This window comes from Nerophis lumbriciformis, linkage group LG04 (genome assembly GCF_033978685.3).
Source record: "Nerophis lumbriciformis linkage group LG04, RoL_Nlum_v2.1, whole genome shotgun sequence".
NCBI lineage: Eukaryota > Metazoa > Chordata > Actinopteri > Syngnathiformes > Syngnathidae > Nerophis > Nerophis lumbriciformis.
This window is the reverse complement of record NC_084551.2, coordinates 36,308,556-36,335,690: the sequence shown is the minus strand read 5'-3', so window position 1 is coordinate 36,335,690 and position 27,135 is coordinate 36,308,556. Positions and strand designations below refer to the sequence as shown.

General features: G+C 39.3%; 1 protein-coding gene and 1 long non-coding RNA gene across 7 annotated transcripts in view; one reads left to right on the top strand and one right to left on the bottom strand.

The window, feature by feature from the left end:
* kif13a (kinesin family member 13A) overlaps window positions 1-16,021 on the top strand; it is a 111,592-nt gene extending 95,571 nt beyond the window's left edge. For 3 of the 5 annotated variants that reach the window (XM_061953888.1, XM_061953896.1, XM_061953880.1), the window contains 7 exons: window positions 2,305-2,382; window positions 2,472-2,522; window positions 2,729-2,810; window positions 7,035-7,180; window positions 7,581-7,739; window positions 13,735-14,758; window positions 15,160-16,021. In XM_061953888.1, coding sequence (XP_061809872.1) covers window positions 2,305-2,382; window positions 2,472-2,522; window positions 2,729-2,810; window positions 7,035-7,180; window positions 7,581-7,739; window positions 13,735-14,758; window positions 15,160-15,293 — 1,674 coding nt within the window. In that variant the 3' untranslated portion in view covers window positions 15,294-16,021. Of the gene's footprint in view, window positions 1-2,304; window positions 2,383-2,471; window positions 2,523-2,728; window positions 2,811-7,034; window positions 7,181-7,551; window positions 7,740-13,734; window positions 14,759-15,159 lie in introns of those variants that run through there. The other 2 variants (XM_061953903.1, XM_061953912.1) reach the window with 2 other exon arrangements.
* LOC140678748 (uncharacterized) lies at window positions 15,140-27,124 on the bottom strand. 2 transcript variants are annotated; one of them, XR_012050368.1, is made up of 3 exons: window positions 26,880-27,105; window positions 19,429-19,538; window positions 15,140-15,281 (listed from the first exon to the last, which is right to left on the bottom strand). It is a non-coding gene; the product is annotated as an uncharacterized lncRNA (long non-coding RNA). The 2 variants fall into 2 exon arrangements; XR_012050367.1 differs by lacking the exon at window positions 15,140-15,281 and adding an exon at window positions 19,111-19,372 and having other exon boundaries at window positions 26,880-27,124.
* Window positions 27,125-27,135: the final 11 nt, after the last annotated feature.

Sequence of the window (27,135 nt, the reverse complement as noted above, 5' to 3'; positions counted from 1 at the left end):
TCAGCTACAAGAGTGGCCTGGGGTTGAACAGTCCAAGTGATAAAGCTTTGCATTTACGGTAAAAGTGTCATCTTGTCTCATCAGTCTTGTACATATTAGTCTTTAATTACTAGTTTATATTTTTAGTTAATTGTTCATATTTAATGTTTACTTTGTACAAAGAGAGCGCAGTCTACTGAAGTTAAATTCTCAATAGTTTTCCCCTTTGAAAGACGCAAGGGAAATTCCTTCCATTTCACCATGTTGCTACAATGATCTTCACTGTTTTCATGCTGTTTCAGCAGTGCACCTATGTTGACCCAATCCAGCTGTCCCTCGGCTGCCAGTTTTTAGGACTTTTTGGAAAATAATTTGCAGCAAAAGCAATAGACTGCATCTTCACTTCTTGAATAAGTCAGCCAGCTACGCTTGACTTTTTCTCCATTGACTAGCTGTCTGTAGGTATAATGATAATGAAAACTTCGGCCATCATGCCGTTTGGGGAATGAAAAGTTCTCCTTAATAGACAGTGGTCCTCTGATCACCTGCTCAGTCCTGTCTGAATCTGAGAGGAAAGAAGGCCACTCAGCTGGGTCAACTGGCGGAGCTGATGATGGTCCATGGTGTGAAGGGGACGTTGTGGTGGAAGTTGCTGAGGAAGTGACCAAAGAAAGACAATGACTAAAAAAGAAGGACCTATAAGGTCATTAAATTGCACTGTTGGACATAATTATTAATCTCAGAATGTTCTGCAGTACAATGAGCAATTACAAAGGGTGTTTTGCAGTTAACTTACTAGATAAATCAGCTGTGGTTTCAGACATGGAGGGGACAGTGGGCACAGAGGGTGGAGGTGTGTGAGAGAGCACTGTAGAGGATGGAGATGGACCTAAGATGAAATACATACATACATACATATAGGCACACATATTAATGAGATACTTTGACTATATTAATTTCCCTTCAAGTGTAATGTTTATACTAAGAAATTAAATGTATACTGTGACAGTCTTTTCCTCACCTGATTCATCACTCACAGTTGAGCCTGAGGATGTGGACTGGCTCTGGGCTGATTCTGTGCCTCCAAAGTATTTTAACAATGCTCCTGGGGAAGTTTCACATAACTTATGAGTTGATGTAAAAAATAATGTTTATTTTACTCAAATAAATTACCGTGCTCTGCTGCAAACAATTTGTGCAAACAACATATCTCACTAGTAACCTGATGCTAAAAACATATTGCTAGCACCTGATGCTAAAAACATATTGCTAGCTAGCTAACGTCACCTAGCTAAAGCTAATTACAGCTACAAATCTCTTTGATAAACTTTTTATTACCAAGTCATGCAAACATACCTTTATCATGGCATTTTTTCTCCTCTTCCACTTTCTTCTTCTTCCTTTTTTCTGCACCTGAAGGATATGTCCTTTTTTGTGACATTGTTTTGCCTCTATCTGCGCTTTTGATGCCCAGTGCGCACTGGCATTGCACGGCGGGCGGCAAACGTCACAGGTGCAGCAGAGGCAGTTTTACATTTAAAGAGAGGCAGGAAGAATCACTAGGCCTAGATCAGCAGCAGCACTCTGTTGACCTAAAATTGTGTTTTTGTACAATAATATATCTTTGATCATTTAGAAATCATCAGTCAGACTTGTACATGCAAAAAATAAAAAATAATAAATTTTTGTTAATTGCTTTTGGGGGCCCCCTGGTGGCCGCGGGGCCCTAAGCAAGCGCTTAGTACGCTTATGCCTTGGGCCGGCTCTGGGTATTGGTATCGACTACTGAAATTATGGTATCGTGACAATAATTTGTAGCAATAACAATCATTATTGCTGTAGGTATTCAAAATACATACTGGTTTAATTCAATATACTGTATTGAGAACAAATAATTGATGCATTCGCACAAATAAAAGCCCCATCCCTAATAAATGCCATACCACTAAAAAAATGCAGTTGAGAAAATGACAGGAATGCATCATAAAATTGTTATACAGTCACATTTACTTTGCAGTTTTTTAAGTAACTTAAGCGTGCCTCAAACAGCAGAAAAAGGACAAGGAGAGTCACAGTAAGATAATTACCACCAAAACAGCACAAACATTTTTTATTTTTAGAAGAATCAATCTATGTACTCCTTGCTGTCTGTTGCATATAAAATACCAGTTATAACTTGCACTTTACCTCATAAATGGGCCCAGAAAAGGGCAAATAGTTTAATCTTATATTTATTCATTACTCTTTATTTTACCCTCTACTGCTATAACACTGAAGTCCCCTTACTATCTCAAAAAATTAATCCAAAATAAAAAATGTCTGCAGGCTGTGACGGTAAAAGAGGCGGTGGCTGCCAAGGGACGTCATCTCAGAAGAAGCATCAGTACACCCAATGTACAACATGTAAAGAGCACTTTATTCTCACTCCTTCACACAATATGGATAGTATGGAAGTAAATGATTGATTTGACGCCGCTTCCTGTTTCCCATAGTCGCCCTGCAGTAAAACAGACCTGACTGGCTATGAGGATGAAGACTGCAAGGTATGTGAACTATGTTTTAACGCTGCGTTTGTCACTTTTTTTTTTTAACCGCTGAGGCCTTTAGGAATTCAGTTTGTTTATGATGGCTGTGCACACTTTGGAAATAGTATGCAGTAAATGGCTGTGACTACAAGGCAAGAGGAGAGCTGTTCTTACTTCATTGTAGCAACCGAGCTTGCTAATATGACTTGCGTGTTGCTGTCTAGAACCACTGTGATCGTGTCGACAGCTGCAACCCTCAGGATGGCTCGCTATGCAGCACACCTGTGAAGAACAAGGAGGGTCCAGGTAATATACTGTACTGTATTTGCATTAGGCATCATTGTTTGAAAAGGGAACTGCAACTTTTGGGGAATTTTGCCTATCATTCACAGACATGATGTGAGACAAACACACGTTTTTCTTTTTTTATGCATTCTAACTCGTAAATAAACGCTAGCAAAAGCCAGCTAACAATGGAGGTAATGAGATTCGCTCTATTCCACCTATAAAGCATACTTGCCAACCCTCCCGGATTTTCCGGGAGACTCCCGAAATTCAGCGCCTCTCCCGAAAACCTCCCGGGACAAATTTTCTCCCGAAATTCAGGCGGAGCTGGAAGCCACGCCCCCTCCAGCTCCATGCGGACCTGAGTGACGTCAGGTGCGCAACACCACATAAATCGTTGGCCAACCAAAAAGTAACCCCAGTACGCTATAGCCAACATTCACCAGGAGATGGCAACAGACAAACATAGATAACTCTATTACATTATTCCCCTTTTAGAAATGTATAGAAGTTACTCAAAATAAATAAACAACCCAACCAAAAAATGCAGCAGCTCAATTAAAAAACTGTACTTAAGCCACATTCTTTTTTTTTTTTTTAGTACTGAACTCTTAACCCTCATTTGTAAAAAAATAACATGCTTATTATACAAACAGTATTTGTACACCTTTAACACAGATTTTTATACTGTCTTCAGAGATTCAGTTTCTCTGGTGGTACTCGAAACCTTTCTGGGTACCTGCGGAAGGGTGTTCAGCATGGTTAGAAAAATAGTGACAGAGAATAGAACAGGAATAGACAATTCAACCCTTAACTCAACAATGAGTAGATGAGTGTTATGTGTGTGTATATGTGTAAATAAATGAACACTGAAATTCAAGTATTTCTTTTATTTATATATATATATATTGTATGTATGTGTATATATATATATATATATATATATATATATATATATATATATATATATATATATATATAATAAAATAAATATATATACAGCTAGAATTCACTGAAAGTCAAGTATTTCTTATATATATATATATATATATATATATATATATATATATATGAAATACTTGACTTGGTGAATTCTAGCTGTAAATATACTCCTCCCCTCTTAGCCCCGCCCCCAACCACGCCCCCACCCCGACCACGCCCCCCACCCCCACCTCCCGAAATCGGAGGTCTCAAGGTTGGCAAGTATGCTATAAAGCTCTCTTAAAAACTTCCAATGACCTCCATTAACGTTTTTATATATGCTGTAAGTATATATTTAATGTAGTGACAGGCCCATTTATAATAACTTGTAATATTTACATATTTTGCTCATTTAAAAAATACAGCGGCGTGTTTATTTTACAGCATCCCAGCGTTCACTATTTCTTTTAACAACAACAATGGCAGACGTTATTAGAGACAACAACGACTACTTTGGGACAAATGATGATCCAGAACCTTACATTTTTGAGCCTGAACATACAGAGGATTATCTACAACAGGGGTGTCCAAACTTTTTGACTTGTGGGCCGCATTGGGCTAAAAAGTTGGTCGAGGGCTGAAAGCCGACTGCATGTATAGTGACTATTATTTATATATTAGGTAAGTCATGGTATGAACATTTCTTATCACGGTTATTTCTATATACAAAAAATATTTATACTAAAATATTTTTACCAATTTTTATATAAAAAACACACAAAATGATTTCCTTTGTAGGATAAACATTATTGTAGATAAAAACACTATTTCATGGACCTCAAGCAGAAATTGGATGTGCATATGAAAATAACAAAAGCATTATAATCAAAGTAATATGGCAAAAAAAAAAATTATAACATTTTTACCACTGTGTTACACGGCCTTTCCTTTTAACAACACTCGGTAACTGAGGAGACCAATTTTTGAAGCTTTTCAGGTGGAATTCTTTCCCATTCTTGCTTGATGTACAGCTTAAGTTGTTCAACAGTCCGGGCTCTCCGTTGTGGTATTTTAGGCTTCATATTGCACCACACATTTTCAATGGGAGACAGGTCTGGACTACAGGCAGGCCAGTCTAGTACCTGCACTCTTTTACTATGAAGCCACGCTGTGGTAACAAGTGGCTTGGCATTGTCTTGCTGAAATAAGCAGGGGCGTCCATGATAACGTTGCTTGGATGGCAACATATGTTGCTCCAAAACCTGTATGTACCTTTCAGCATTAATAGTACCTTCACAGATGTGTAAGTTACCCATGCCTTGGGCACTAATACACCCAAATACCATCACAGATGCTGTTTTTTTAACTTTGCGCCTAGAACAATCCGGATGGTTCTTTTCCTCTTTGTTCTGGAGGACACAAATATCCACAGTTTCCAAAAACAATTTGAAATGTGGACTCGAACAGACTCGAACTCGGACAGAACACTTTTACACTTTGCATCAGTCCATCTTAGATGAGCTTGGGCCCAGTGAAGCTGGCGGCGTTTCTGGGTGTTGTTGATGAATGGCTTTTGCTTTGCATAGTAGAGTTTTAACTTGCACTTACAGATGTAGCGACCAACTGTAGTTACTGACAGTGGTTTTCTGAAGTGTTCCTGAGCCCATGTAGTGACACACTGATGTCGCTTTTTGATGCAGTACCGCCTAAGGGATTGAAGGTCCGTAATATCATCGCTTACGTGCAGTGATTTCTCCAGATTCTCTGAACCTTTTGATGATATTACGGACCATAGATGATGAAATCCCAAAATCCATTGCAATAGCTCGTTGAGAAATGTTGTTCTTAAACTGTTCGACAATTTGCTCACGCATTTGTTCACAAAATGGTGACCCTCGCCCCATCTTTGTTTGTGAATGACTGAGAATTTCATAGAAGCTGCTTTTATACCCAATCATGGCACCCACCTGTTCCCAATTACCCTGTTCACCTGTGGGATGATTCAATGCATGATTCCCATCATGCATTGTAATGGATTTAAATAGGTGTAACTTTGACAATGTTTAGTGAGCAGGTTGTGTTATATGTGAAGTTGTTGTATGTGTGTTGACTTTTTGTGTTGGTCGCATCTTTTTTTTTGCGCCATGACTAGGGAAGGTTGTCTGGATTGATCATATAAGTGATTACCTCTTAGTACAACTCTTGGTCATTGATCTTAATCACTCCTGTTGTCCACAAAATGGCGTCAAAATTACAAGCAGCATGGTGGTCAGATATTTAAAATTATTTGGATGACGTCTTGCGGTTCAGATTCCTTATTAAAGTTATGACGTCTTGCAGGCCAAATTGAAGGTGTCGGTGCAGAGTTCGTACGTCCCTGATCTAAAAGTTTTAGAAGCTGAGTAATAAAGCAGAGCCAACAAGTAGCAACATTGGTAAGTGCTAAACAAGAAATACAAACAAAAATCAAAATGAGCGTCTTTTCGTGTCTCTCTTGCCTGTCTTAGTTGAATGTCTAAAATGACCAACTTCTCAGTTAATGGCCACAACTTTCTACTATACAAGTACGAGGCATGATTTATAATCTAGAATTAACTTTCACCAACCCAGAGGCGATCCAGCAGCACACAAGCTCAGTATGTTAATAGCTGCATATTAGTTACCTCTCTGTGGTCACGGCGCCACTAAAAGTAGATCCTTCCTAATAACAATACCGCTAATACTTGATTATTATTCAGATCACAAAATTTAATTGTTGTATGTGGTTTTTGAATGTTGTTTAGAGGGTTTTATGGGTGCAACAGAATACTCCCATTAGGTGCATTGTTAGCCACCTCGTACTCGTATTTTAGAAAATATAATGCATAAAAATGTGTTCTTGTCTGATGTTGGGATTGTGTATGTAGGCAAAATTAAAGTTCCCTATAAAAAGGCCCATATTATACTTTTCTAACTGAATAAGTCTCATCAAAGTAGGCTCAGAGCTGTCTTCTGTGAAATGGTGGGTGTTGGTTCATAAGCAGGCTGAAAAGACGCATATTACAGCCATTAAAATGTCCATTTTGTATAATATATACTGTATATATATTTTTTCCAAATATTTTTATTGAATTTTGCAGACAGTACAGTATGATGGATCATGGCAACAGCAAGTTGAGGCATCTGCAAATTTTACAATATGTAACATAGTAAACCCCACCCCTTACAGTACCCACCCACTTTAATTCCCAAGGTAATTGTCACCTAGTGCCCACAACAAATATAGACACACATGAATATATGCACATTTTGTATAATATTTTAACATTTATGTCATCTGTCAAGTTCCAGAGAGTCCTACATTCTTCAACACGAGTCCCTTCAAGCTTCTGTCCCCGCAGCCGTCTAAGTTCCTCAAGTCCCTGCTGCCTGTTAAGGAGGAGAACAAGGTGAAGAAAGTCCTGGAGTCACGTCCATTGCTTGGACAGGAGGTAAGAAAGCTAAACCAATGATCAAATATGTTTGTCTTCTCTATGTATCATAGTTTGTCACGTCTTTGTAACCAATCACGTGTTGTGTCATTCATACCAAAAACCCTTTCCACAGCATTGCATCTATGCTTTAGTTTTGACAAATATTATGTCAAATGTGTCCCCGAGCATTTACCCACTGACAAAAAGCCAGACATCCTGTGGTATACATTGTGGTTGTATAGAAATGAAAGAACAACAACAAAATTCATCATTACATCTCTCTTCCAAGTATTTGAACTAACACGGCGACACTTAGTTAGAAGCATGCCACTAACAGTGCAACCTGCCAAGCTGCATGCGTGTGTTTGTGTGTGTGTGTGTGTGTGAAGTTTGTGCTGTTGTTCTGACCCATCCGCAGAGCATGCGCTCATGTGTGGACAGCCCTGCACTGCTCCCCCCTCCCTGCCCCTGGCGCAGACCCAGGGCAGGCAGCGAGGGCCACTGCAAGCCTTCCACCCCCACTGTTACCTCCACCTCCACCTGCAGACAGCTCAGCCGCACACTGCCTCAGGGTGCTGTAAGTGCTACACACACACTCTCACTGGAACTAATGTCACATGGCCCCTGTGCTTTGGTGCAATCAGCTTGCTTTACTGAGGCACACTCATCCCTAGCAATCCGTATCTCGCTTGCACACTTGGTTTGACTTGTGTGAGTGCTGTTATCCACACTCAAGTGTGGTGCACTTTCCTGACTCCAACATGCAACATACTTTTTCATAATTTTTTAAAGATAACCTCCGTCTTGCAGAATAGAAATGAACAGAATTAGAAATAACCCACAAAATCAGGAAGGTTTCTCTAATACAGTAACGGTCTATGCACTGCTGGGGTTTTGTTGTTGTTGTGGTCTTTAGATAGACGTGTGCGTCCATCCATCATTCAGTCATTTTGCACAACAGTCAGCAATGTGAACCACTACACTATCATAAGGCATACATGTGTCATCGATCTCCAATGATCTGTTCATTTATATCAGTTCTTCTCAAATAGTGGGGCAGGCCCCCTCGGGGGGGCGGTGCGGGGAACATGCTTTACAGCAGGGGTCACCAACGCGGTGCCCACGGGCACCAGGTCGCCCGTAAGGACCAGATGAGTCGCCCGCTGGCCTGTTCTAAAAATAGCTCAAATAGCAGCACTTACCAGGGAGCTGCCTCTATTTTTTTAATTTTATTTATTTACTAGCAAGCTGGTCTCGCTTTGCACGACATTTTTAATTCTAAGAGAGACAAAACTCAAATAGAATTTGAAAATCCAAGAAAATATTTTAAAGACTTGGTCTTCATTTGTTTAAATAAATTCATTTATTTTTTTTACTTTGCTTCTTATAACTTTCAGAAAGACAATTTTAGAGAAAAAAATATCCATCCATCCATCCATCCATCTTCTTCCGCTTATCCGAGGTCGGGTCGCGGGGGCAGCAGCTTAAGCAGGGAAGCCCAGACTTCCCTCTCCCCAGCCACTTCGTCCAGCTCCTCCCGGGGGATCCCGAGGCGTTCCCAGGCCAGCCGGGAGAGATAGTCTTCCCAGCGTGTCCTGGGTCTTCCCCGTGGCCTCCTACCGGTCGGACGTGCCCGAAACACCTTCCTAGGGAGGCGTTCGGGTGGCATCCTGACCAGATGCCCGAACCACCTCATCTGGCTCCTCTCGATGTGGAGGAGCAGCGGCTTTACTTTGAGCTCCCCCCGAATGACAGAGCTTCTCACCCTATCTCTAAGGGAGAGCCCCGCCACTCGGCGGAGGAAACTCATTTCGGCCGCTTGTACCCCTGATCTTGTCCTTTCGGTCATGACCCAAAGCTCATGACCATAGGTGAGGATGGGAACGTAGATCGACCGGTAAATCGAGAGCTTTGCCTTCCGGCTCAGCTCCTTCTTCACCACAACGGATCGATACAGCGTCCGCATTACTGAAGACGCCGCACCGATCCGCCTGTCGATCTCACGATCCACTCTTCCCCCACTCGTGAACAAGACTCCGAGGTACTTGAACTCCTCCACTTGGGGCAAGATCTCCTCCCCAACCCGGAGATGGCACTCCACCCTTTTCCGGGAGAGAACCATGGACTCGGACTTGGAGGTGCTGATTCCGGACCGACACCAGCAGATGACATGGCACCCCAAACCATCACTGATGGTGGAAACTTTACACTAGACTTCAGGCAACGTGGATCCTGTGCCTCTCCTGTCTTCCTCCAGACTCTGGGACCTCGATTTCCAAAGGAAATGCAAAATTTGCATGGTTGGGTGATGGTTTGGGGTGCCATGTCATCTGCTGGTGTCGGTCCACTCTGTTTCCTGAGATCCAGGGTCAACGCAGCCGTCTACCAGCAAGTTTTAGAGCACTTCATGCTTCCTGCTGCTGACCTGCTCTATGGAGATGGAGATTTCAAGTTCCAACAGGACTTGGCGCCTGCACACAGCGCAAAATCTACCCGTGCTTGGTTTACGGACCATGGTATTTCTGTTCTAAATTGGCCCGCCAACTCCCCTGACCTTAGCCCCATAGAAAATCTGTGGGGTATTGTGAAAAGGAAGATGCAGAATGCCAGACCCAAAAACGCAGAAGAGTTGAAGGCCACTATCAGAGCAACCTGGGCTCTCATAACACCTGAGCAGTGCCAGAAACTCATCGACTCCATGCCACGCCGCATTAACGCAGTAATTGAGGCAAAAGGAGCTCCAACCAAGTATTGAGTATTGTACATGCTCATATTATTCATTTTCATACTTTTCAGTTGGCCAACATTTCTAAAAATCCCTTTTTTGTATTAGCCTTAAGTAATATTCTAATTTTGTGACACACGGAATTTTGGATTTTCATTTGTTGCCACTTCAAATCATCAAAATTAAATGAAATAAACATTTGAATGCATCAGTCTGTGTGCAATGAATAAATATAATGTACAAGTTACACCTTTTGAATGCAATTACTGAAATAAATCAAGTTTTTCAAAATATTCTAATTTACTGGCTTTTACCTGTATATTCTAACAAAGTGCAGATTGGATTTTAACCTATTTAAAACATGTCATCAAAATTCTAAAATTAATCTTAATCAGGAAAAATTACTAATGATGTTCCATAAATTATTTTTTGAATTTTTTCAAAAAGATTTGAATTAGCTAGTTTTTCTCTTCTTTTTTTCAGGTGAATTTTGAATTTTAAAGAGTCGAAATTTAAGATAAACTATGTTTCAAAATTTAATTTTCATTTTTTTCGTGTTTTCTGTTACAGACTAAAAAACAACGTTAATAAAGTCAATGTAAAGTAAATATTTCGTCTAAATGTATCTATATTTCTTTTTTTGTTTTCTTTCATGTTAATATGGATACAATTTTATGAAGAGGTGTACTTATAACAATTAAATAGACAAATTATATTATTTATAGTCGCAACAAAGAGTAGGGGAGGCACAAAATGTTTTTTTCTTCCTAGGGGGGGAGTAACAAACTATTAGAGAAGCACTGATTTACATATACTGCATCCAATCATGTCTCATACTTGTCCACATATGGTTAAGTCCTAATTTTAATCTGTTTACAGTGGTACCTCAGGTTTTTCAAAATGCACTTTTTCTTTTATTTTTTGTTAGGTTTTCAAAGAAAATTTTCGCCAAAATTCAGTTTTCACAGAATCGAGTGACAAGTCCCTAACAAAGAATACCACAAGTTTGTGACTCGGTCTCAGTGCTTATTTATCAGATATGATTGCAAAATAACTCACCAAGGGGCCAAAGCTGTTATAATCTGATAAGGTTGGGCCCACAGGATGCACAAACATAGGCGGCGTGCATCAGTACGAACAATGAATGTTAGAAAAAGATTGATCAAGTGATATGTTGTAATCACCTGGGCTTTGCATGCTGGATCCTGACACGACTGGATAGAAGCGTTTGAGTCTGGAATAAACTGTGTACTATTTAGTTAAGCGTATACTATTAAGTTGTTGGATCGTGTTGTCTTACACACCTCTCATTTGCAAGTATGCACTAATTTCAACCGTTTAGAGCAGTTTGTCCTAGTTGGGTGGCCAGTCAGGAAGTAGTCTGTTGCCATTAGGTTGAATGTGCCAGTGTTGTTTTGTTAGGCTCTACAAAGTTTTAATATACTAGTATTGTACTTAATACACATCAGCTGTTTGATTGTAATGTGCATCTTAGTTGTAGTTTTGGTTGCCAAATTTAGAGGTGTTGAAATCACCATGTAAAATTGCTAATGCTAATGCTGATTAGGAGGATGTATGATGCCCTATCCAACTTAAATTAGCATCAAGCTAGTGCATTTATTTTAAAGCATTTCTTTAATGTTGGAATGTCGCGGAAAATATATTTTGTATCTCATATAAGTTATATTAACCAACTTTATTTCTGTGTGTTTAGTTTTATAGTGTTTTGAAGTAAATACTGTAAAAGGCTCTCAGATAAAGATGAGACAGTTATTTGTCTGCTAAACTAAATTAGCATTAAGCTAGTGCATTTGTTTTAATGTATTTATTTTACGTTACAATATAACACAGAAGTTATTTTGTATATAGTATGTTAAATATTATACATATTTTGTATTGACCTACTTTTTTCTGTGTTCAGTTTAACAGTGTTTTGAGGTAAATAATCTTAAAAGGCTCTCAGATATAGATAACTTGTTATCAGTCTGCTGAACTAAATTAGCATTAAGCTAGCTCGTGCAGTAATGCATTTCCACTACCAATAATTTAGTACCGGTATCAAAATGTATATCAATACTTTTCTACTTTTCCAAATAAAGGTAACTACGAAAAATGTCAATATTGGCTTTATTTTAACAGAAAATGTTACACTACATTAAACACTCACAGTCAAAGAACAATTTTACAAGGTTGAAATATAAATTGAAAGGCATTGAAATGGCATCGACCCTGAAGGGAACGTCTTCTCTGTGCTCGACTACAGTCTGCACCAGACCGAACAGCAGGACAGGTGTAACAACTACCTTATTACCTGTCACTTTTTATTACTCCTTGTGCAGATCTGAATGCTTATCATTTAAATGTTTACCTAATTTTGAAGCAAAGGTGGTAATACTAATGGCCACATGGCGAGGCATGTTTTAAAGCAGCTGTTGTGAAAGTAGCGTGTGTGTGTGTGCAGTATGTGGGTTGAGTGACGAGAGTAAGTGAGTGGGAAAGTTAGGAGAGGTAGCACTAGCATGCAGTAGTGATAATAGCATGGTGGATGTCCGGTTGTGCCCTGTGGAAATTATAAATAAAGTGACCAAGTTGTAACTAATCGACGGCCTCGCCATTCCGGCCTAAGAGAGGAGCCTTACGGACTGTGAAGTGAAGGGTGTTACCTCCGACAATACATCGGCCCTGGAGGGAACGTCTCCCCTTCTCTCCTCGACTACTGCCTGGAAGCTGACAAGCAGGAAAGGTGTAAAAGAGTATTGGCAACGCGGTGTCTCCCTGTTTAAAGCATCACCTTTATTGTTAGTTTGAAAGCCCAAATACCTCCATATTGCGCTTCATGCACACTCTTTATTAACCAGTATAATTTGTTTTTTGCCATTTTTCCTCTCCTAGATGTTATTACGAGTATGCACTTTGTGTGTGTGTTTTGACACACTCAGCATCATGCGCCCCGGCTCTGTAGTCACCTCCGCAAAGCGGCACTCAGATGAAAGAACGGTACCAATGGTGGTATACCGGTAGTACCGATTTCAATTGATTAGTACCGCGATACATTATTAGTACCGGTATACCGTACAACCCTACTACCATAGGCTCCATTGTGTCGACTTTTGATCGCATTTATTTAGAATTTAGAATGCATAAAAAAAGAAAAAACAGATGTGTGTGTGTACAACTTGTGAATGATAGGCAAAAAAAGTGCAGTTCCCCTTTAAAACCCTCCTGATTAGTGATTACAAACAATTTAACATCGCTGCATCCTCTGACAGGAGTAAAGGTAATGCATTCAAAACGAAACAGGAAACAATAGGAGCACAGAACAAAGACATAATGCAAACCAAGTGCCAGCACTTTGATAAAGATGGTGAGAAACACTATTGAATTGAAGAAATAACTGCTCATCGCCGTCTTCACCAACAAGCGTCTTCAATAAAGCTAAAAGGGATGTTAAATGTCCAGTTATCCATTTCATTCCCCATTTATATGTATTTCACATTGTTCCCTACATGTAAAACAATAATTATTATCTTATTCTTGATAAACTGTTTTATCTGGAATAGATTAATTGGATTTGCATTATTTAAAATTGCTTTGGTTTTCGTACAATTTGATTTTCATTTGACTTTTTTTTAACAGATTACTACTGAAAACTGAGGTATCACTGTACTACGAAATAAAACCAGAATGGGCTGATTTGAATGTTTCCCGCAAGAGTTAACAGTAAAAAAGTGTCCCTCTTTGGAAAAACTTTCCATGACAATTCCATGTCTCATTAGCCCATCAAATCATGGCCTCCATTAACTGTGAAGAGCAGTGTTGTCTGATTGTATTGGTTGTTTTTAAACAGCACGAGTCCGATGAGGAGACTGACGTGGATGTGACTCTCAATCTGGACCGAGGCCCTCAAGACCACTTCCAGTCATACATCCCAGAGGACTTTGCAAACTTCGACGTCTACAACGCCACTCTAGGGAGCCGTGTTGATTCCAAAGAGAGAAGAGAGGTGTCTCGTAGCCCCACCACGAGCAGCTGCACCAGCGGTTACTTTTCCCACAGTGCCTCCAACGCCACGCTGTCCGACATGCCTTTCACCTCCAGTGAGAGCTCTGATCACCTCAGCTGCGCCTCCAGGGATTCCCATGACCCCCAAGGATGTCCTTCTGGAAGAGGCTACACACAAATTAAAGGCGAAGACCAGCAGCCTGTCAGCCCCTCCGCTTCTCGACCTATCAGTGTTCCTTGTGGCAAGCAGAAAACATTCCCTCAAAACTGTGTTCTCAGTTGCAGCCAGGAGTTTACGGACTTTAAAGGGGCTGATGACATTACTACACAAGAGGATTTGGACCATTTTGCAGAGAGATGGGAGCAGGAAGGTGACGAGATCTGCACACAACTGAATAAGAAAGACTCTTCTGATGACGTTGCGAGTATTAACAGTTCTGACAACGCCTCGGCTGCTATACACAAAAATCCTGTTGCAAGTAACACCACTGTAGTTTACACCTCAGTCAGACCTCCGAATATCACCCCATCTCCAACCTCCGCATCACCTCCTCCTCCAGCATCACCGCCCGCAGGCACAGCTTTGTCCAAAGCCCAGACCCTGACAGGAGGAGACCCTCCGTTCCGGGAGCCAGCGCAGGGAGACGTGCCGCTACACGGGAGCCCTTGTCCAAGCCCGAACCCCAGCAGCACAGAACCCTCCGGGGACTCCAGCGGGGATGAGAGCACCCCCGTCGCCCAGCTCCCAGATTGGATGGCGCCCGGAGAGATGGTGCGGGTCGGGAAGAGACGAGGAACGGTCCACTATGTCGGAGGGGTGGAGTTTGCCAAGGGAATCTGGGTTGGTGTGAAACTGGACCTGGCAGTGGGTGAGTTAATTCAAACTGTACTAAAACTGGACGATATGGCTGGAAACTGTCACAAAATAACAGTTTTATATATGTCGATATTGATTATTATTATTAGCTATGGCCTATGGAAAAAAAAAGGCCCAGGAAAAAATATATGAAATGTAAACATTTTTATTTCAAATGTAACGTCTTCTGATTATAATCCCCTCAGCTATCAAGACAGAAAGGAAATGTCGACACAACCATGGAAAAAAATCAATTGTAAAACCACATTGAACACTTAACAATAAATAACCTCCTAAAATGAAAGTGCAAAATAAGGAATACATAATAAATGCTTTATAAAGTGTAACAAAATAGTGCAAAGTGTGAACTTTAATGAAGTTTTGCTATTAATACTTTTTCTACCTCTTTCTCAGGTAAGCACAATGGTACAGTCCAAGGCAGAGTGTACTTTCGATGTCCGCCAGGTCACGGCGTGTTTGTGAAACCATCTCGTCTCTCAAGAGACACGCCCTCCATGGACACAGAAGCAGCCACGCTGATCAGATAAGACACAAAGACTTCAGCCTCAGCTATTGTTTTACCTTCTAATGAAGCTACAATCTAATCACTGAATATGCACATGCTCATTATGCACATACTTTTCCATTTGCTGATGGTTTTTTAATATAACTGGGAGTCCATATGGAAATACTATAGCCACTTCAAGTATCCTATTTTTCTACGTCCATTCATTATTCCCTGAGGCTCATATGATGATTAATCTGGGATATGAAGATTAAGAATGTACTACTGTTAATAATAAGCATTGCTATTTGCATTCATGTGTGACATGTATGGGGCAACCAAAGAGTTTCATATCTGCTGTTAGAAAGGTTGCAAAAGAGGGCTGGAAAATGTATTGCAAATGAATGGACTAAGGATTTTATTTTCCCATGGGAATTAATGAGAATTTATGGCAATCAATTAGACAACAACAAAAACATGATGCACATTGCAGGGTAGAAATGAAAATACCATATTGAATAGGCAATATGATGCTGAAATGTTTATCTAACTCCTTTCAATGATTTATTTGTAATTTTGCACAACTTCTTTCATGATTTTATTTCCTGTAAATACATACAATTCAAGTTAATTCCCCTGAAAATAATTTTGCAGCCTTCATTTTAAATTCCACAGTGACCTGAATATAAGACGTCCTCTCTTTTTCAAGACCAGATTTTGAAAACTTTTTTTAATATATACTGTATATACTGTGTATATATATATATATATATATATATATATATATATATATATATATATATATATATATATATATATATATATATATATATATATATCTTAGATGTTTGACACCGCTCCTTCATTGATTACCATTATCTTAAAATTAGTGCTGTCGAATTGTATATTTTTTTCATCAGATTAATCACACTTTTGAATTTGGATTAACTGTGATTAATCTCACTTTTGAATTTAGATTAAACAGGATTAATCACATTTTTGAATTTGGATTAATCACCGGTTATAATTGCTCACTTGCATGATTTAAATTACTTAGAAAAAAGCCCAATGTTTGGACATAAATGCCAGAATGTCATACGTTGATACTTGCTCCTTGAATGCATGTCATTTGTATTTTCAAAACTTGGTAGTTTTATCTGAAGTCTAGTCAGGGTGTATTTTGAAGCGAAATGTTCCCGCGTTAGTCTCCTCACGCATCTTTGCACTGACTTATGCATTGACCTGATCACTGACCTATAACGACCGGAGCCGCCTTTCAGGTAACCATCCGGTTAGGGTAAAGGAGCACGTAGTCAAAATAAATTGCGTGATTAATCTGCAAATATACATGATTAATGCGCTATTTTTTAAATTAATCAGCCCTATTTAAAGTGAACATATACATAAGTCGCCCAAGGTTTGCTAACTTGCTAACTACCTTTGAGACACATTCAGAGTGTCTGTGTCGCCAGGTTACGTGTGCGTGTGTGCGTGCGTGCGTTCTTGTATTTCTACCCTTCTTGAGACATCAACAAAGAAGGGTCCCTTCCATATGAGGACCGTTGAACAAGTTAGGACCGAAATCATGGTCCCAATACAGAAAACCATTTCATCTAATAGAGAATGTGTCATTTGCACCCCTGGTGGTGAAATCTATTAAAATTAGGGTGGTCCCAAAAAGGAGGGATTTTTCAAATTGACTGTCAGTTTTAAAAGTGCTCCCCCTCTAGTCAACATATGAAACAAGTGTGTGTAAAAATTTGAAGTGCTCCCCCTCTGGCCAACACATGTAATAACAAGTGTGTGTAATACATTGAAATGTGCTCTTTGGCCAAAATTAATTTAAAAAAATAAATAAATATGTATATAGAGACATACTGTAATAACTTGATAACAAATTACAAACAGAAAATTCAAAAAAATAAAATAACTAAAAGCTTACCTTTTTTATATTTGCATAGTTTGTATTTATTACTAATGTTGTAAATACAAATCTTTATATATCTAGAAAGGGTGGTTCTAAAGAGGTAGACATTTTTCGGAGGTGTCAAGGTAACAAATACAAGAATGTGCGTGCGTGTGTGTAAGTGACAGGAAGAAAAGGTCTGACTTTTTAGAGAGTAGTGGTTTGGTTCCACTTGCTGCTTTGCATGTGTAAAAAAAACTGTCCAGTATTGACTTGACTTTTTATAGATTTTTAGGAGGAAAAAACTGTTCTATATTCAGGTCAACTGTTTTTTCGTGGGGGAGTTTGTGTTTACCCTATAGATATAGTATATTCTCTCATATCCTCGAGCTCAGCAAAACCTGCATTGCCTTCACTTTGTTGAAGTGTCCTGTTGAAGTACTGTAACACTGTGGATTGCAACTTCCCCCACCCGGCATGACCGTGGTGCTGTTGGAACGCTTGCACTGGAAAGAATCCTCGGAGACGCTCTTCCATACAATAAACTGACGAAACCAGAATTCAGCCTCCAAGACGGAAAAGCTGCATTGCTTTCGACGCACGGAATTCAGACTTTATAGGCTTTGTCACAACAACAATGCCTTATTTCCCTGCTTCCGACACATATTCTAAAAAGACAACAAAAACGAGTGTACCTGTACTTGTGTGTTTATTAGTGGTTTTCTCAATGCCACTCAGTCTTATTGGCTAATGTGTGTTTATAACGCCACATGTTCGCAGGTACTCAATAATGCATTATGTCCTGTGGAGGATCAAATGACTGCGATGAAGTGTCATGTGACACAGAAACACGCTCTATGGTGAACAGTGGACTAGCAAGAGCGATATATCAATATAAATATGTATATGTATGTACAAATGAGAAAAACCCAAGATATTACGCTCCGTAAAGGTCAAAGCTGCTCTCCCGTATATGGAGATGTAAATACCAAGTGTTTTTAAAAAAAAATGCATTTGCGCTGTTATAAATGTACAGATTTTGTATTTATGATGTATGGCTGTTTTGAATTGGTACAAGAATGTTCTAGAATAGAACATATACAATCCAGCCACCTTGTTGACTTTTCTGTTCTACTGCACACCCAATAATGTATTTTAGTGTTTTTTTTTTAATGCCATAGCATTGCTGTGCAATGAAAAGCATGCGTCTCCAAATGTTGTCAGCTTTTCATTTTTATTAGAAAATAGCACCACACTCAGCACACTCCTGTCATATAGAGGATCTTTGTTTCACTTTTACAGTTAGTCTTTAAAATAGAGCAGTCATGTCGAGAGGACTTGTATTTTTGTGGTTAGTCCTTGAAAACAGCTGAGCAGTCTTGCTATTGAGAGCAGGGCTTCTTAACCTTTTTGACCTCGGGGCCCTACTTTGGCACTACAGAGGGGCCCGAGGCCCACTCAAATATTAAAACTGAAGTAGTAATCTTATTATTGATATTGTTTTCAATAACTATATATAACCTATTTAGTTTACAACCTTGTCAAAATATATGAAACTATGGGAAACCCCTGATATAGAGGATTTTTGACTTGCATTTTTGCGGTCGGTTTTTGAAAACAGCAGAGCACTAATGTCATGTCGAGCATCTTTGACTTGCATTTTTGCAGTAGGTTCTTGCAAACAGCAGAGTGCTCCTGTCATATACAGTATCTTAGACTTGCTTTTTTGCAGTAGGTTCTTGAAAACAGCTGCTCATTCCTGCTTATAGAGGATCCTTGACTAGTGTTTTTGCTGTAAACCCTTGAAAACAGCCAAACACTCCAGTCATATAGAGGATCTCTGACTTGGATTTTTGCTGTAGGTTCTTGAAAACGGCAGTGTGCTCTTGTCGTATAAAGGATCTCTGACTTGCATATTTGCAGTAGATTCTTAAACAGCAGCGCACTCCTGTTATATATAGGATCTTTGATCTTCATTTTTGCGCACTCCTGTCATATATAGGATCTTTGACTTGCAGTTAGTCCTTAAAAACAGCGGAGCAATGCTGCTATGTAGATATTTGACTAGTGTTTTTGCTGTGAATCCTTCAAAACAGCAGAACACTCTTGTCATACACAGGATGTCTTGACTATCTTAAATATTGCTTGTTTTATTGATTAACAAGACCAAGCCATTTGGTGAGGTGAACATGTGAAGTCCTTGCATTGGCATAATTCTGTAAACAAACAAACAAAATAAGAATGATGGCAAAGGGAGACGTTTGGTCCTTACCTTTGTGAAAATGTTCCCCCCACAACGATTGGGTAGTCCTGGTTTTACACGCTGTAGCTTTTTTCCTCTCCAGGTGGCGTTGAATAGAGTCACAATCTTTAGCTTTGTCACTGCAGAAACTGAGAAATTAGATTTGTATCGCATACAGGGCATCCGTAAAGTATTCACAGCGCTTCATTTTTTCCAAGTTGTTGTTACATACAGCCTTATTTGAAAATGGAATAAATTCATTTTTGTCCTCAAAATTCTACACACAATACCCCATGATGACAATGCAAAACAACTTTAAAACTTTGTACAAGTTTATGATAAATAAAAACTAAGAAATCACACGTACAAAAGTATTCACAGCCTTTGTCTGGGCTCCGGCTGGGCCACTCAAGGACATTTACAGAGTTGAAGCCATTCCTTTGATATTTTGGCAGTGCCTATATGGACCTTATCCTGCTGAAAGATGAACCGTCGCCCCGGTCTGAGTTTAAAAGCACTTTTTTGGGAATTTTGCATGTCGTTCACACTCATTATGAAAGACAAGACGACGGATGGATTTTTATTTTATGCATTCTACATATTAAACATAAATAGAAGTCTACTTACAGCGGAGCCAATGGGAGCTCCTCTATTTTGCCCATAAAATCAGATAAATAACTATTAAAAAAGCCACAATACTCAATTTACATTTCGTGACTTGAATATTAACCATGTATTAGTGATATCGTAATATCAGCGCTAACGCAGACAAACTATTTAGAGCGGCGCCGTGAGCACAAGCTTGTGTCCCTGTTTACATCCAGTGGTCTGCTGTTTCCTCGCTTCCTTGCTCCCTTTAAATTTATTCTAGATCATAAATCATGCATCTCACCTGGAAAGTAGATGGTTGAGGAATATAATCCCACAAGTTGAGACACTTTGACAGCCATTTAGGACCTGGAACTGGCGAGGATGACATGAAAAACACTTGTAAACACTTGTTTCTCCCCGCCCTCCACCCTGTTTCTTCGCGAGGATTATGACACATTTTTCATCTAAATGGGAATAAATGAACATCCTATCAGTCGGCATCCTAATGACGGCGGACATTGTACAGTAAGTGATGTTTTATTATGTTTGTTGGCTCTCATAAAGTCTGTAGTGAGCCAATGAAGAAGAAAAAACCCAAACGTGATGCGTTTTTTAAATTAATGTGCCGCGTATGCTTAAAAAAATCAAAATACGTAAATATTAAATTTTATAAAAGTGTCTGTTACTACATTACATACAGCATATACTTACATCATGTATATAAAACCTTAATGGAAGAGTGTGGATGGTTTTTTTTAGAGGCTCTATAGGCTCTATTATTGTAAGCGGACTTTGGATCACATTTATTTAATATTAAAATACATTAAAAAAAATAACATTTATCGTCAGGTCTTCCATAAGGATTGTGAACGATAGGCAAAATTCCCAAAAAACTGCAGTTCCCCTTTAAGCTGTGGATACAATTCAAGGGTGATCAGTTAAAACAGGAGGCCCCTGGGCTTACTTTTGAGCTTCATGGCAAAGGATGTGGGGCAGCCATACTTGCCAACCTTGAGACCTCCGAATTCAGGAGGTGGGGGGTGGGGGCGTGGTTAAGAGGGGAGGAGTATATTTACAGCTAGAATTCACCAAAAGTCAAGTATTTCATATATGTGTATATATATATATATATATATATATATATATATATATATATATGTGAATTCTAGCTATATATATATAGCTAGAATTCACTTTTATATATATATATATATATATATATATATAAGTGAATTCTAGCTATATATAAATATATATATATATATATAAATAAAATAAATACTTGAATTTCAGTGTTCATTTATTTACACATATACACACACTACTAAATCATTGTTGTACTTGAAAGTGCACTGCTTTGCAACCAGAAGCACAGCTTGCTGCTTACTTAAAAAAAAAAAAAAAAACACTTACCTTTCACTATTTGTCCTGGATAAACTGAAATTCTTGTTTCCATTCGTTTTAGAGCTTACAAGCGTATTTCTTCATCTTACTCGTCGTCAGCGTCGCCATGGCTGTATCTTCCTCGTTCTTCTGCTTCGTCTCCTTGTTGTGTGCGCAGTTGTGCACTCTCTAAAAGCCGTAGATGTTATAACGTGATTGGGCCGGTACGCTGTTTATATCGTGGGAAAGCGGACGTGAAAACAGGCTGTCGACACGTCACTCAGGTCCGCATGGAACTGGAGGGGGCGTGGCCTCCAGCTCTGGCTGGAAATCGGGAGATTTTCGGGAGAATATTTGTCCCGGAAAGTTTTCGGGAGAGGCGCTGAAATTCGGGAGTCTCCCGGAAAATTCGGGAGGGTTGGCAAGTATGGGGGCAGCACGGTGGAACAGGGGTTAGTGCATGTGCCTCACAATACGAAGGTCCTGAGTTCAATCCCGGGCTCGGGATCTTTCTGTGTGGAGTTTGCATGTTCTCCCTGTGGGTTCCCTCCAGGTACTCCGGCTTCCTCCCACCTCCAAAGACATGCACCTGTGGATAGGTTGATTGGCAACACTAAATTGGCCCTAGTGTGTGAATGTGAGTGTGAATGTTGTCTGTCTATCTGTGTTGGCCCTGCGATGAGGTGGCGACTTGTCCAGGGTGTACACCGCCTTCCGCCCGATTGTAGCTGAGATAGGCTCCAGCATCCCCACGACCCCAAATGGGACAAGCGGTAGAAAATGGATGGAAGATGGCAAAGGATATGTGATTTGTAAGATTTGTATTTTTGATAAATTAACAAAATATTTTAAACAAAAAAAACCCAGAAAGTTTACACATTGTTATTATGGGGCATTGTGTGTGGAATTTTGAGGGAAAACATTTAATTCATTTTGGAATAAGGCTTAAAATGTGGAAGGACTGAATATTTTTCGGATGCACTGTATGTGACCAGGCTGCCATGGAGGACATACAGGTCAAATGTGTGCGTAGTGTGTGTCATTATAAGAAAAGCACAGGTGTGGCGCATAACATTAAAAGTGACTCCGTTCTATTTGAGTGTCCCTGCAGTTGTTCGTTTTTATCGTGCACACCTGTGCTTTTCCCACTCAACCTTTACAAATGTCCTCATGTACTGAAACACACACACACTACACATATAACATATGATACACCCAGTATATTTGTAGCCTCTGTAAATCTAAATTAGGCTTCTATAAACGATTAGTATTCCTACTGGAATGTTGGCTGTAGGTTAAACGCTCACATTAAATAAAGTCATTCAGATGTTGGCTACATAAATGCTGATGAAATGTTGTTTTTACCAAAAGTAATTAGGGGAAAAAAAGTTTACCTTAGCTGATAGAAAGATGGCAAAGCATTTTTTTCTGTTCATTTAGCAGTTACACTCAAAATTATTCATTTCAAACCCTTAAATGTAAATTAGGTATATCTGCAAAAGATACATAATTTCTAAAGAATGCTCATTTCAGTAACCGTTTATTATTAGACGTGTTCAGCTATTTTTGTTTAGTTTTTGGAAAACTACTGTAAGTTTATTATTAATTTTAAATATTAAACGTATTTAAAGTAAAGTACAGTTGTTCCTTGCCACATTTTAAAAATATTTTTTTAAGTATATTCTACAATTTTTTCAAGCCTAAAAATGGCTAAATAAACTAAAAAGAACGAATAAGTAGTACTGGCCACCAGAGACTGAACCAATCAGAACGCACTGTTCAGTATCGTGGCCGTTGATTGGCTCAGCTTCAAGCATGATTGAAAAGGTGTAAAAGTGATCAAAGTGTGTTATTTACTTTTTTCATGTTTAGAGGTTGAAAATGTATTTAGAAGGTCGTACAGTTTTTATATGGCTGTAGCTATTACATGTTTTTATTTATAAACAAGGATTCCTACTTCGGGAAAATTCCAGAACCTATTCAGAGCGATGAACGATTAACTCAATGTTATAAAAGTAAAACATTGAGTTAAAAACATTTTTTTTTTAGAAAAATGCATTTAAAAAAATGCACAAGCTGATTAAAATAGTGCATTACTTAGCAATAATTACTTACAGTCTGAGATACAGTCTGGTGTGCCGTGGGAGATGATCTAGTTTCACCTATTTGGGTTAAAAATATTTTTTGCAAACCAGTAATTATAGTCTGCAAATGATGTGTCTGTGCTGTCTAGAGCTCGGCAGAGTAACCGTGTAATACTCTTTCATATCAGTAGGTGGCAGCCGGTAGCTAATTGCTTTGTAGATGAGGAAACAGCGGGAGGCAGCGTGCAGGTAAAAAGGTGTCTAATGCTTAAAACAAAGAAAAACAAAAGGTGAGTGCCCCTAAGAAAAGGCATTGAAGCTTAGGGAAGGCTATGCAGAACGAAACTAAAACTAAACTGGCTACAAAGGAGAAAAAAAACAGAATGCTGGACGACAGCAAAGACTTACTGTGGAGCAAAGACGGCGTCCACAATGTACATCCGAACCTGACATGACAATCAACAATCTCCCCACAAAGAAGGATAAAAACAACTGAAATATTCTTGATTGCTAAAACAAGGCAGATGCGGTAAATATCGCTCAAAGGAAGACATGAAACTGCTGCAGGGAAATACCAAAAAAGAGAAAAAGCCACCGAAATAGGAGCGCAAGACAAGAACTAAAACACTACACACAGGAAGACCCCAAAAAACTCAAAATAAGTCACGGCGTGATGTGACAGGTGGTGACATACACCTACTTTGAGACAAGAGCTATATTGATGCATGGTTGGTTATGGTTTAAAATCAAACCCAACAATTGCGACAACGACTTTTTATTGTCAATATCGGCTGCTGTGTTTAATTTTTTTATGTTTTCTGCTGGTGGTGTGCCTCCTCATTTTTTCAATGAAAGAAATGTGCCTTGGCTCAAAAAAGGTTGAAAAACACTGGCTCACCATACCCCAGGTAGAAAAACTGGTGCTGATTTTTTTAATATAAATACAGGTAAAAGCCAGTAAATTAGAATATTTGGAAAAACTTGATTTATTTCAGTAATTGCATTCAAAAGGTGTAACTTGTACATTATATTTATTCATTGCACACAGACTGATGCATTCAAATGTTTAATTCATTTAATTTTGATGATTTGAAGTGGCAACAAATGAAAATCCAAAATTCCGTGTGTCACAAAATTAGAATATTACTTAAGGCTAATACAAAAAAGGGATTTTTAGAAATGTTGGCCAACTGAAAAGTATGAAAATGAAAAATATGAGCATGTACAATACTCAATACTTGGTTGGAGCTCCTTTTGCCTCAATTACTGCGTTAATGCGGCGTGGCATGGAGTCGATGAGTTTCTGGCACTGCTCAGGTGTTATGAGAGCCCAGGTTGCTCTGATAGTGGCCTTCAACTCTTCTGCGTTTTTGGGTCTGGCATTCTGCATCTTCCTTTTCACAATACCCCACAGATTTTCTATGGGGCTAAGGTCAGGGGAGTTGGCGGGCCAATTTAGAACAGAAATACCATGGTCCGTAAACCAGGCACGGGTAGATTTTGCGCTGTGTGCAGGCGCCAAGTCCTGTTGGAACTTGAAATCTCCATCTCCATAGAGCAGGTCAGCAGCAGGAAGCATGAAGTGCTCTAAAACTTGCTGGTAGACGGCTGCGTTGACCCTGGATCTCAGGAAACAGAGTGGACCGACACCAGCAGATGACATGGCACCCCAAACCATCACCCAACCATGCAAATTTTGCATTTCCTTTGGAAATCGAGGTCCCAGAGTCTGGAGGAAGACAGGAGAGGCACAGGATCCACGTTGCCTGAAGTCTAGTGTAAAGTTTCCACCATCAGTGATGGTTTGGGGTGCCATGTCATCTGCTGGTGTCGGTCCACTCTGTTTCCTGAGATCCAGGGTCAACGCAGCCGTCTACCAGCAAGTTTTAGAGCACTTCATGCATCCTGCTGCTGACCTGCTCTATGGAGATGGAGATTTCAAGTTCCAACAGGACTTGGCGCCTGCACACAGCACAAAATCTACCCGTGCCTGGTTTACGGACCATGGTATTTCTGTTCTAAATTGGCCCGCCAACTCCCCTGACCTTAGCCCCATAGAAAATCTGTGGGGTATTGTGAAAAGGAAGATGCAGAATGCCAGACCCAAAAACGCAGAAGAGTTGAAGGCCACTATCAGAGCAACCTGGGCTCTCATAACACCTGAGCAGTGCCAGAAACTCATCGACTCCATGCCACGCCGCATTAACGCAGTAATTGAGGCAAAAGGAGCTCCAACCAAGTATTGAGTATTGTACATGCTCATATTTTTCATTTTCATACTTTTCAGTTGGCCAACATTTCTAAAAATCCCTTTTTTGTATTAGCCTTAAGTAATATTCTAATTTTGTGACACACGGAATTTTGGATTTTCATTTGTTGCCACTTCAAATCATCAAAATTAAATGAAATAAACATTTGAATGCATCAGTCTGTGTGCAATGAATAAATATAATGTACAAGTTACACCTTTTGAATGCAATTACTGAAATAAATCAAGTTTTTCCAAATATTCTAATTTACTGGCTTTTACCTGTAATTCACATGTTCACTCTTAATTCAACATGTCTGAAAATAAGTAGAAATAAGATATTTGACCCTTCTTTATGTCTCAGAAAATATTATATGTTAACAATTTTGAATAGAATTAAAGCTGCAAGCAGCGATGGACGGGACCGACTTTGAGGGCTCATAAAATCCAAACCGGAGCAGTAATTAAAACTCTTTCATCAACTTTTAATCAGAAGGGTTCAATCTCTCTCCTGTGCTAATTTGAAGCCGACACGACAAACGCAATCAGAGGAGATAATGTTTGAAAAAAGGTGACTGTTTTTACACAACTTTTGTTTTCAAAGGGGAATTGCAAAATTCCTGTTGATTTTTTGCTGGGGGTTGTCAGTGTATGAAATATAGGGCTAAGTGAGACCTGCATAGAGGTTTTTGTTTCATGTCTCTACGACATTCCTACTGGGAGTTACATGCAGTTTTGTCTGTGTTTTCTTCCTAGGGGGCGCTAGAGCGCAATTTTGAGTTTTGGGGTTTGGATTTTTGATTAGATCGCAATTTTCGCCAGTCCTGATGTGTGTCCAATTTGGTGAGTTTTGAAGCATGTTAATGAGGTCAAATTACAGCTCAAAGAGGCGGCGGTGTAATAATAAAACGCTAAAATACAATAGGGTCCTCTGTCCTAAAGGGACTCGGTCCCTAAAAATGATCAAAATAGAACTAGACATGATGCATTATTTAAAATATTTGTATACCATTATTATTATTTTTTTAATAAGCTCAACATCAACATCCAGTTTGTTTTTAAAAGCAAAAAAAAAAAAGAAGTCAGGAGTTTGTTAAGCGTGTGTGTGACAGCTGCACCAAGGAAGGGTTTTAGCACTGGTGGAGTCACATTTCTATGAGGATTATAACACTTACCGGCCACTATATTAGGTACACTTGCAGAAACAAGCTGGGTCAAAAATTCTGCCCTTGTTGAAAAAATTACACTCATTTTGAGGACAGCAATTCCTTTACTTATCCTACACCTCTTCAAAATCACCAGATTACATTGATACCGTGCGTATATCATATACGTCCACTATGTCCTGTGTAGCTGATTGTAACCACACTTAACAACGCCTGCATGTCACCACTACGTGCCCGTCCTCAGTGAATGAAAGCCTGCGTGCGC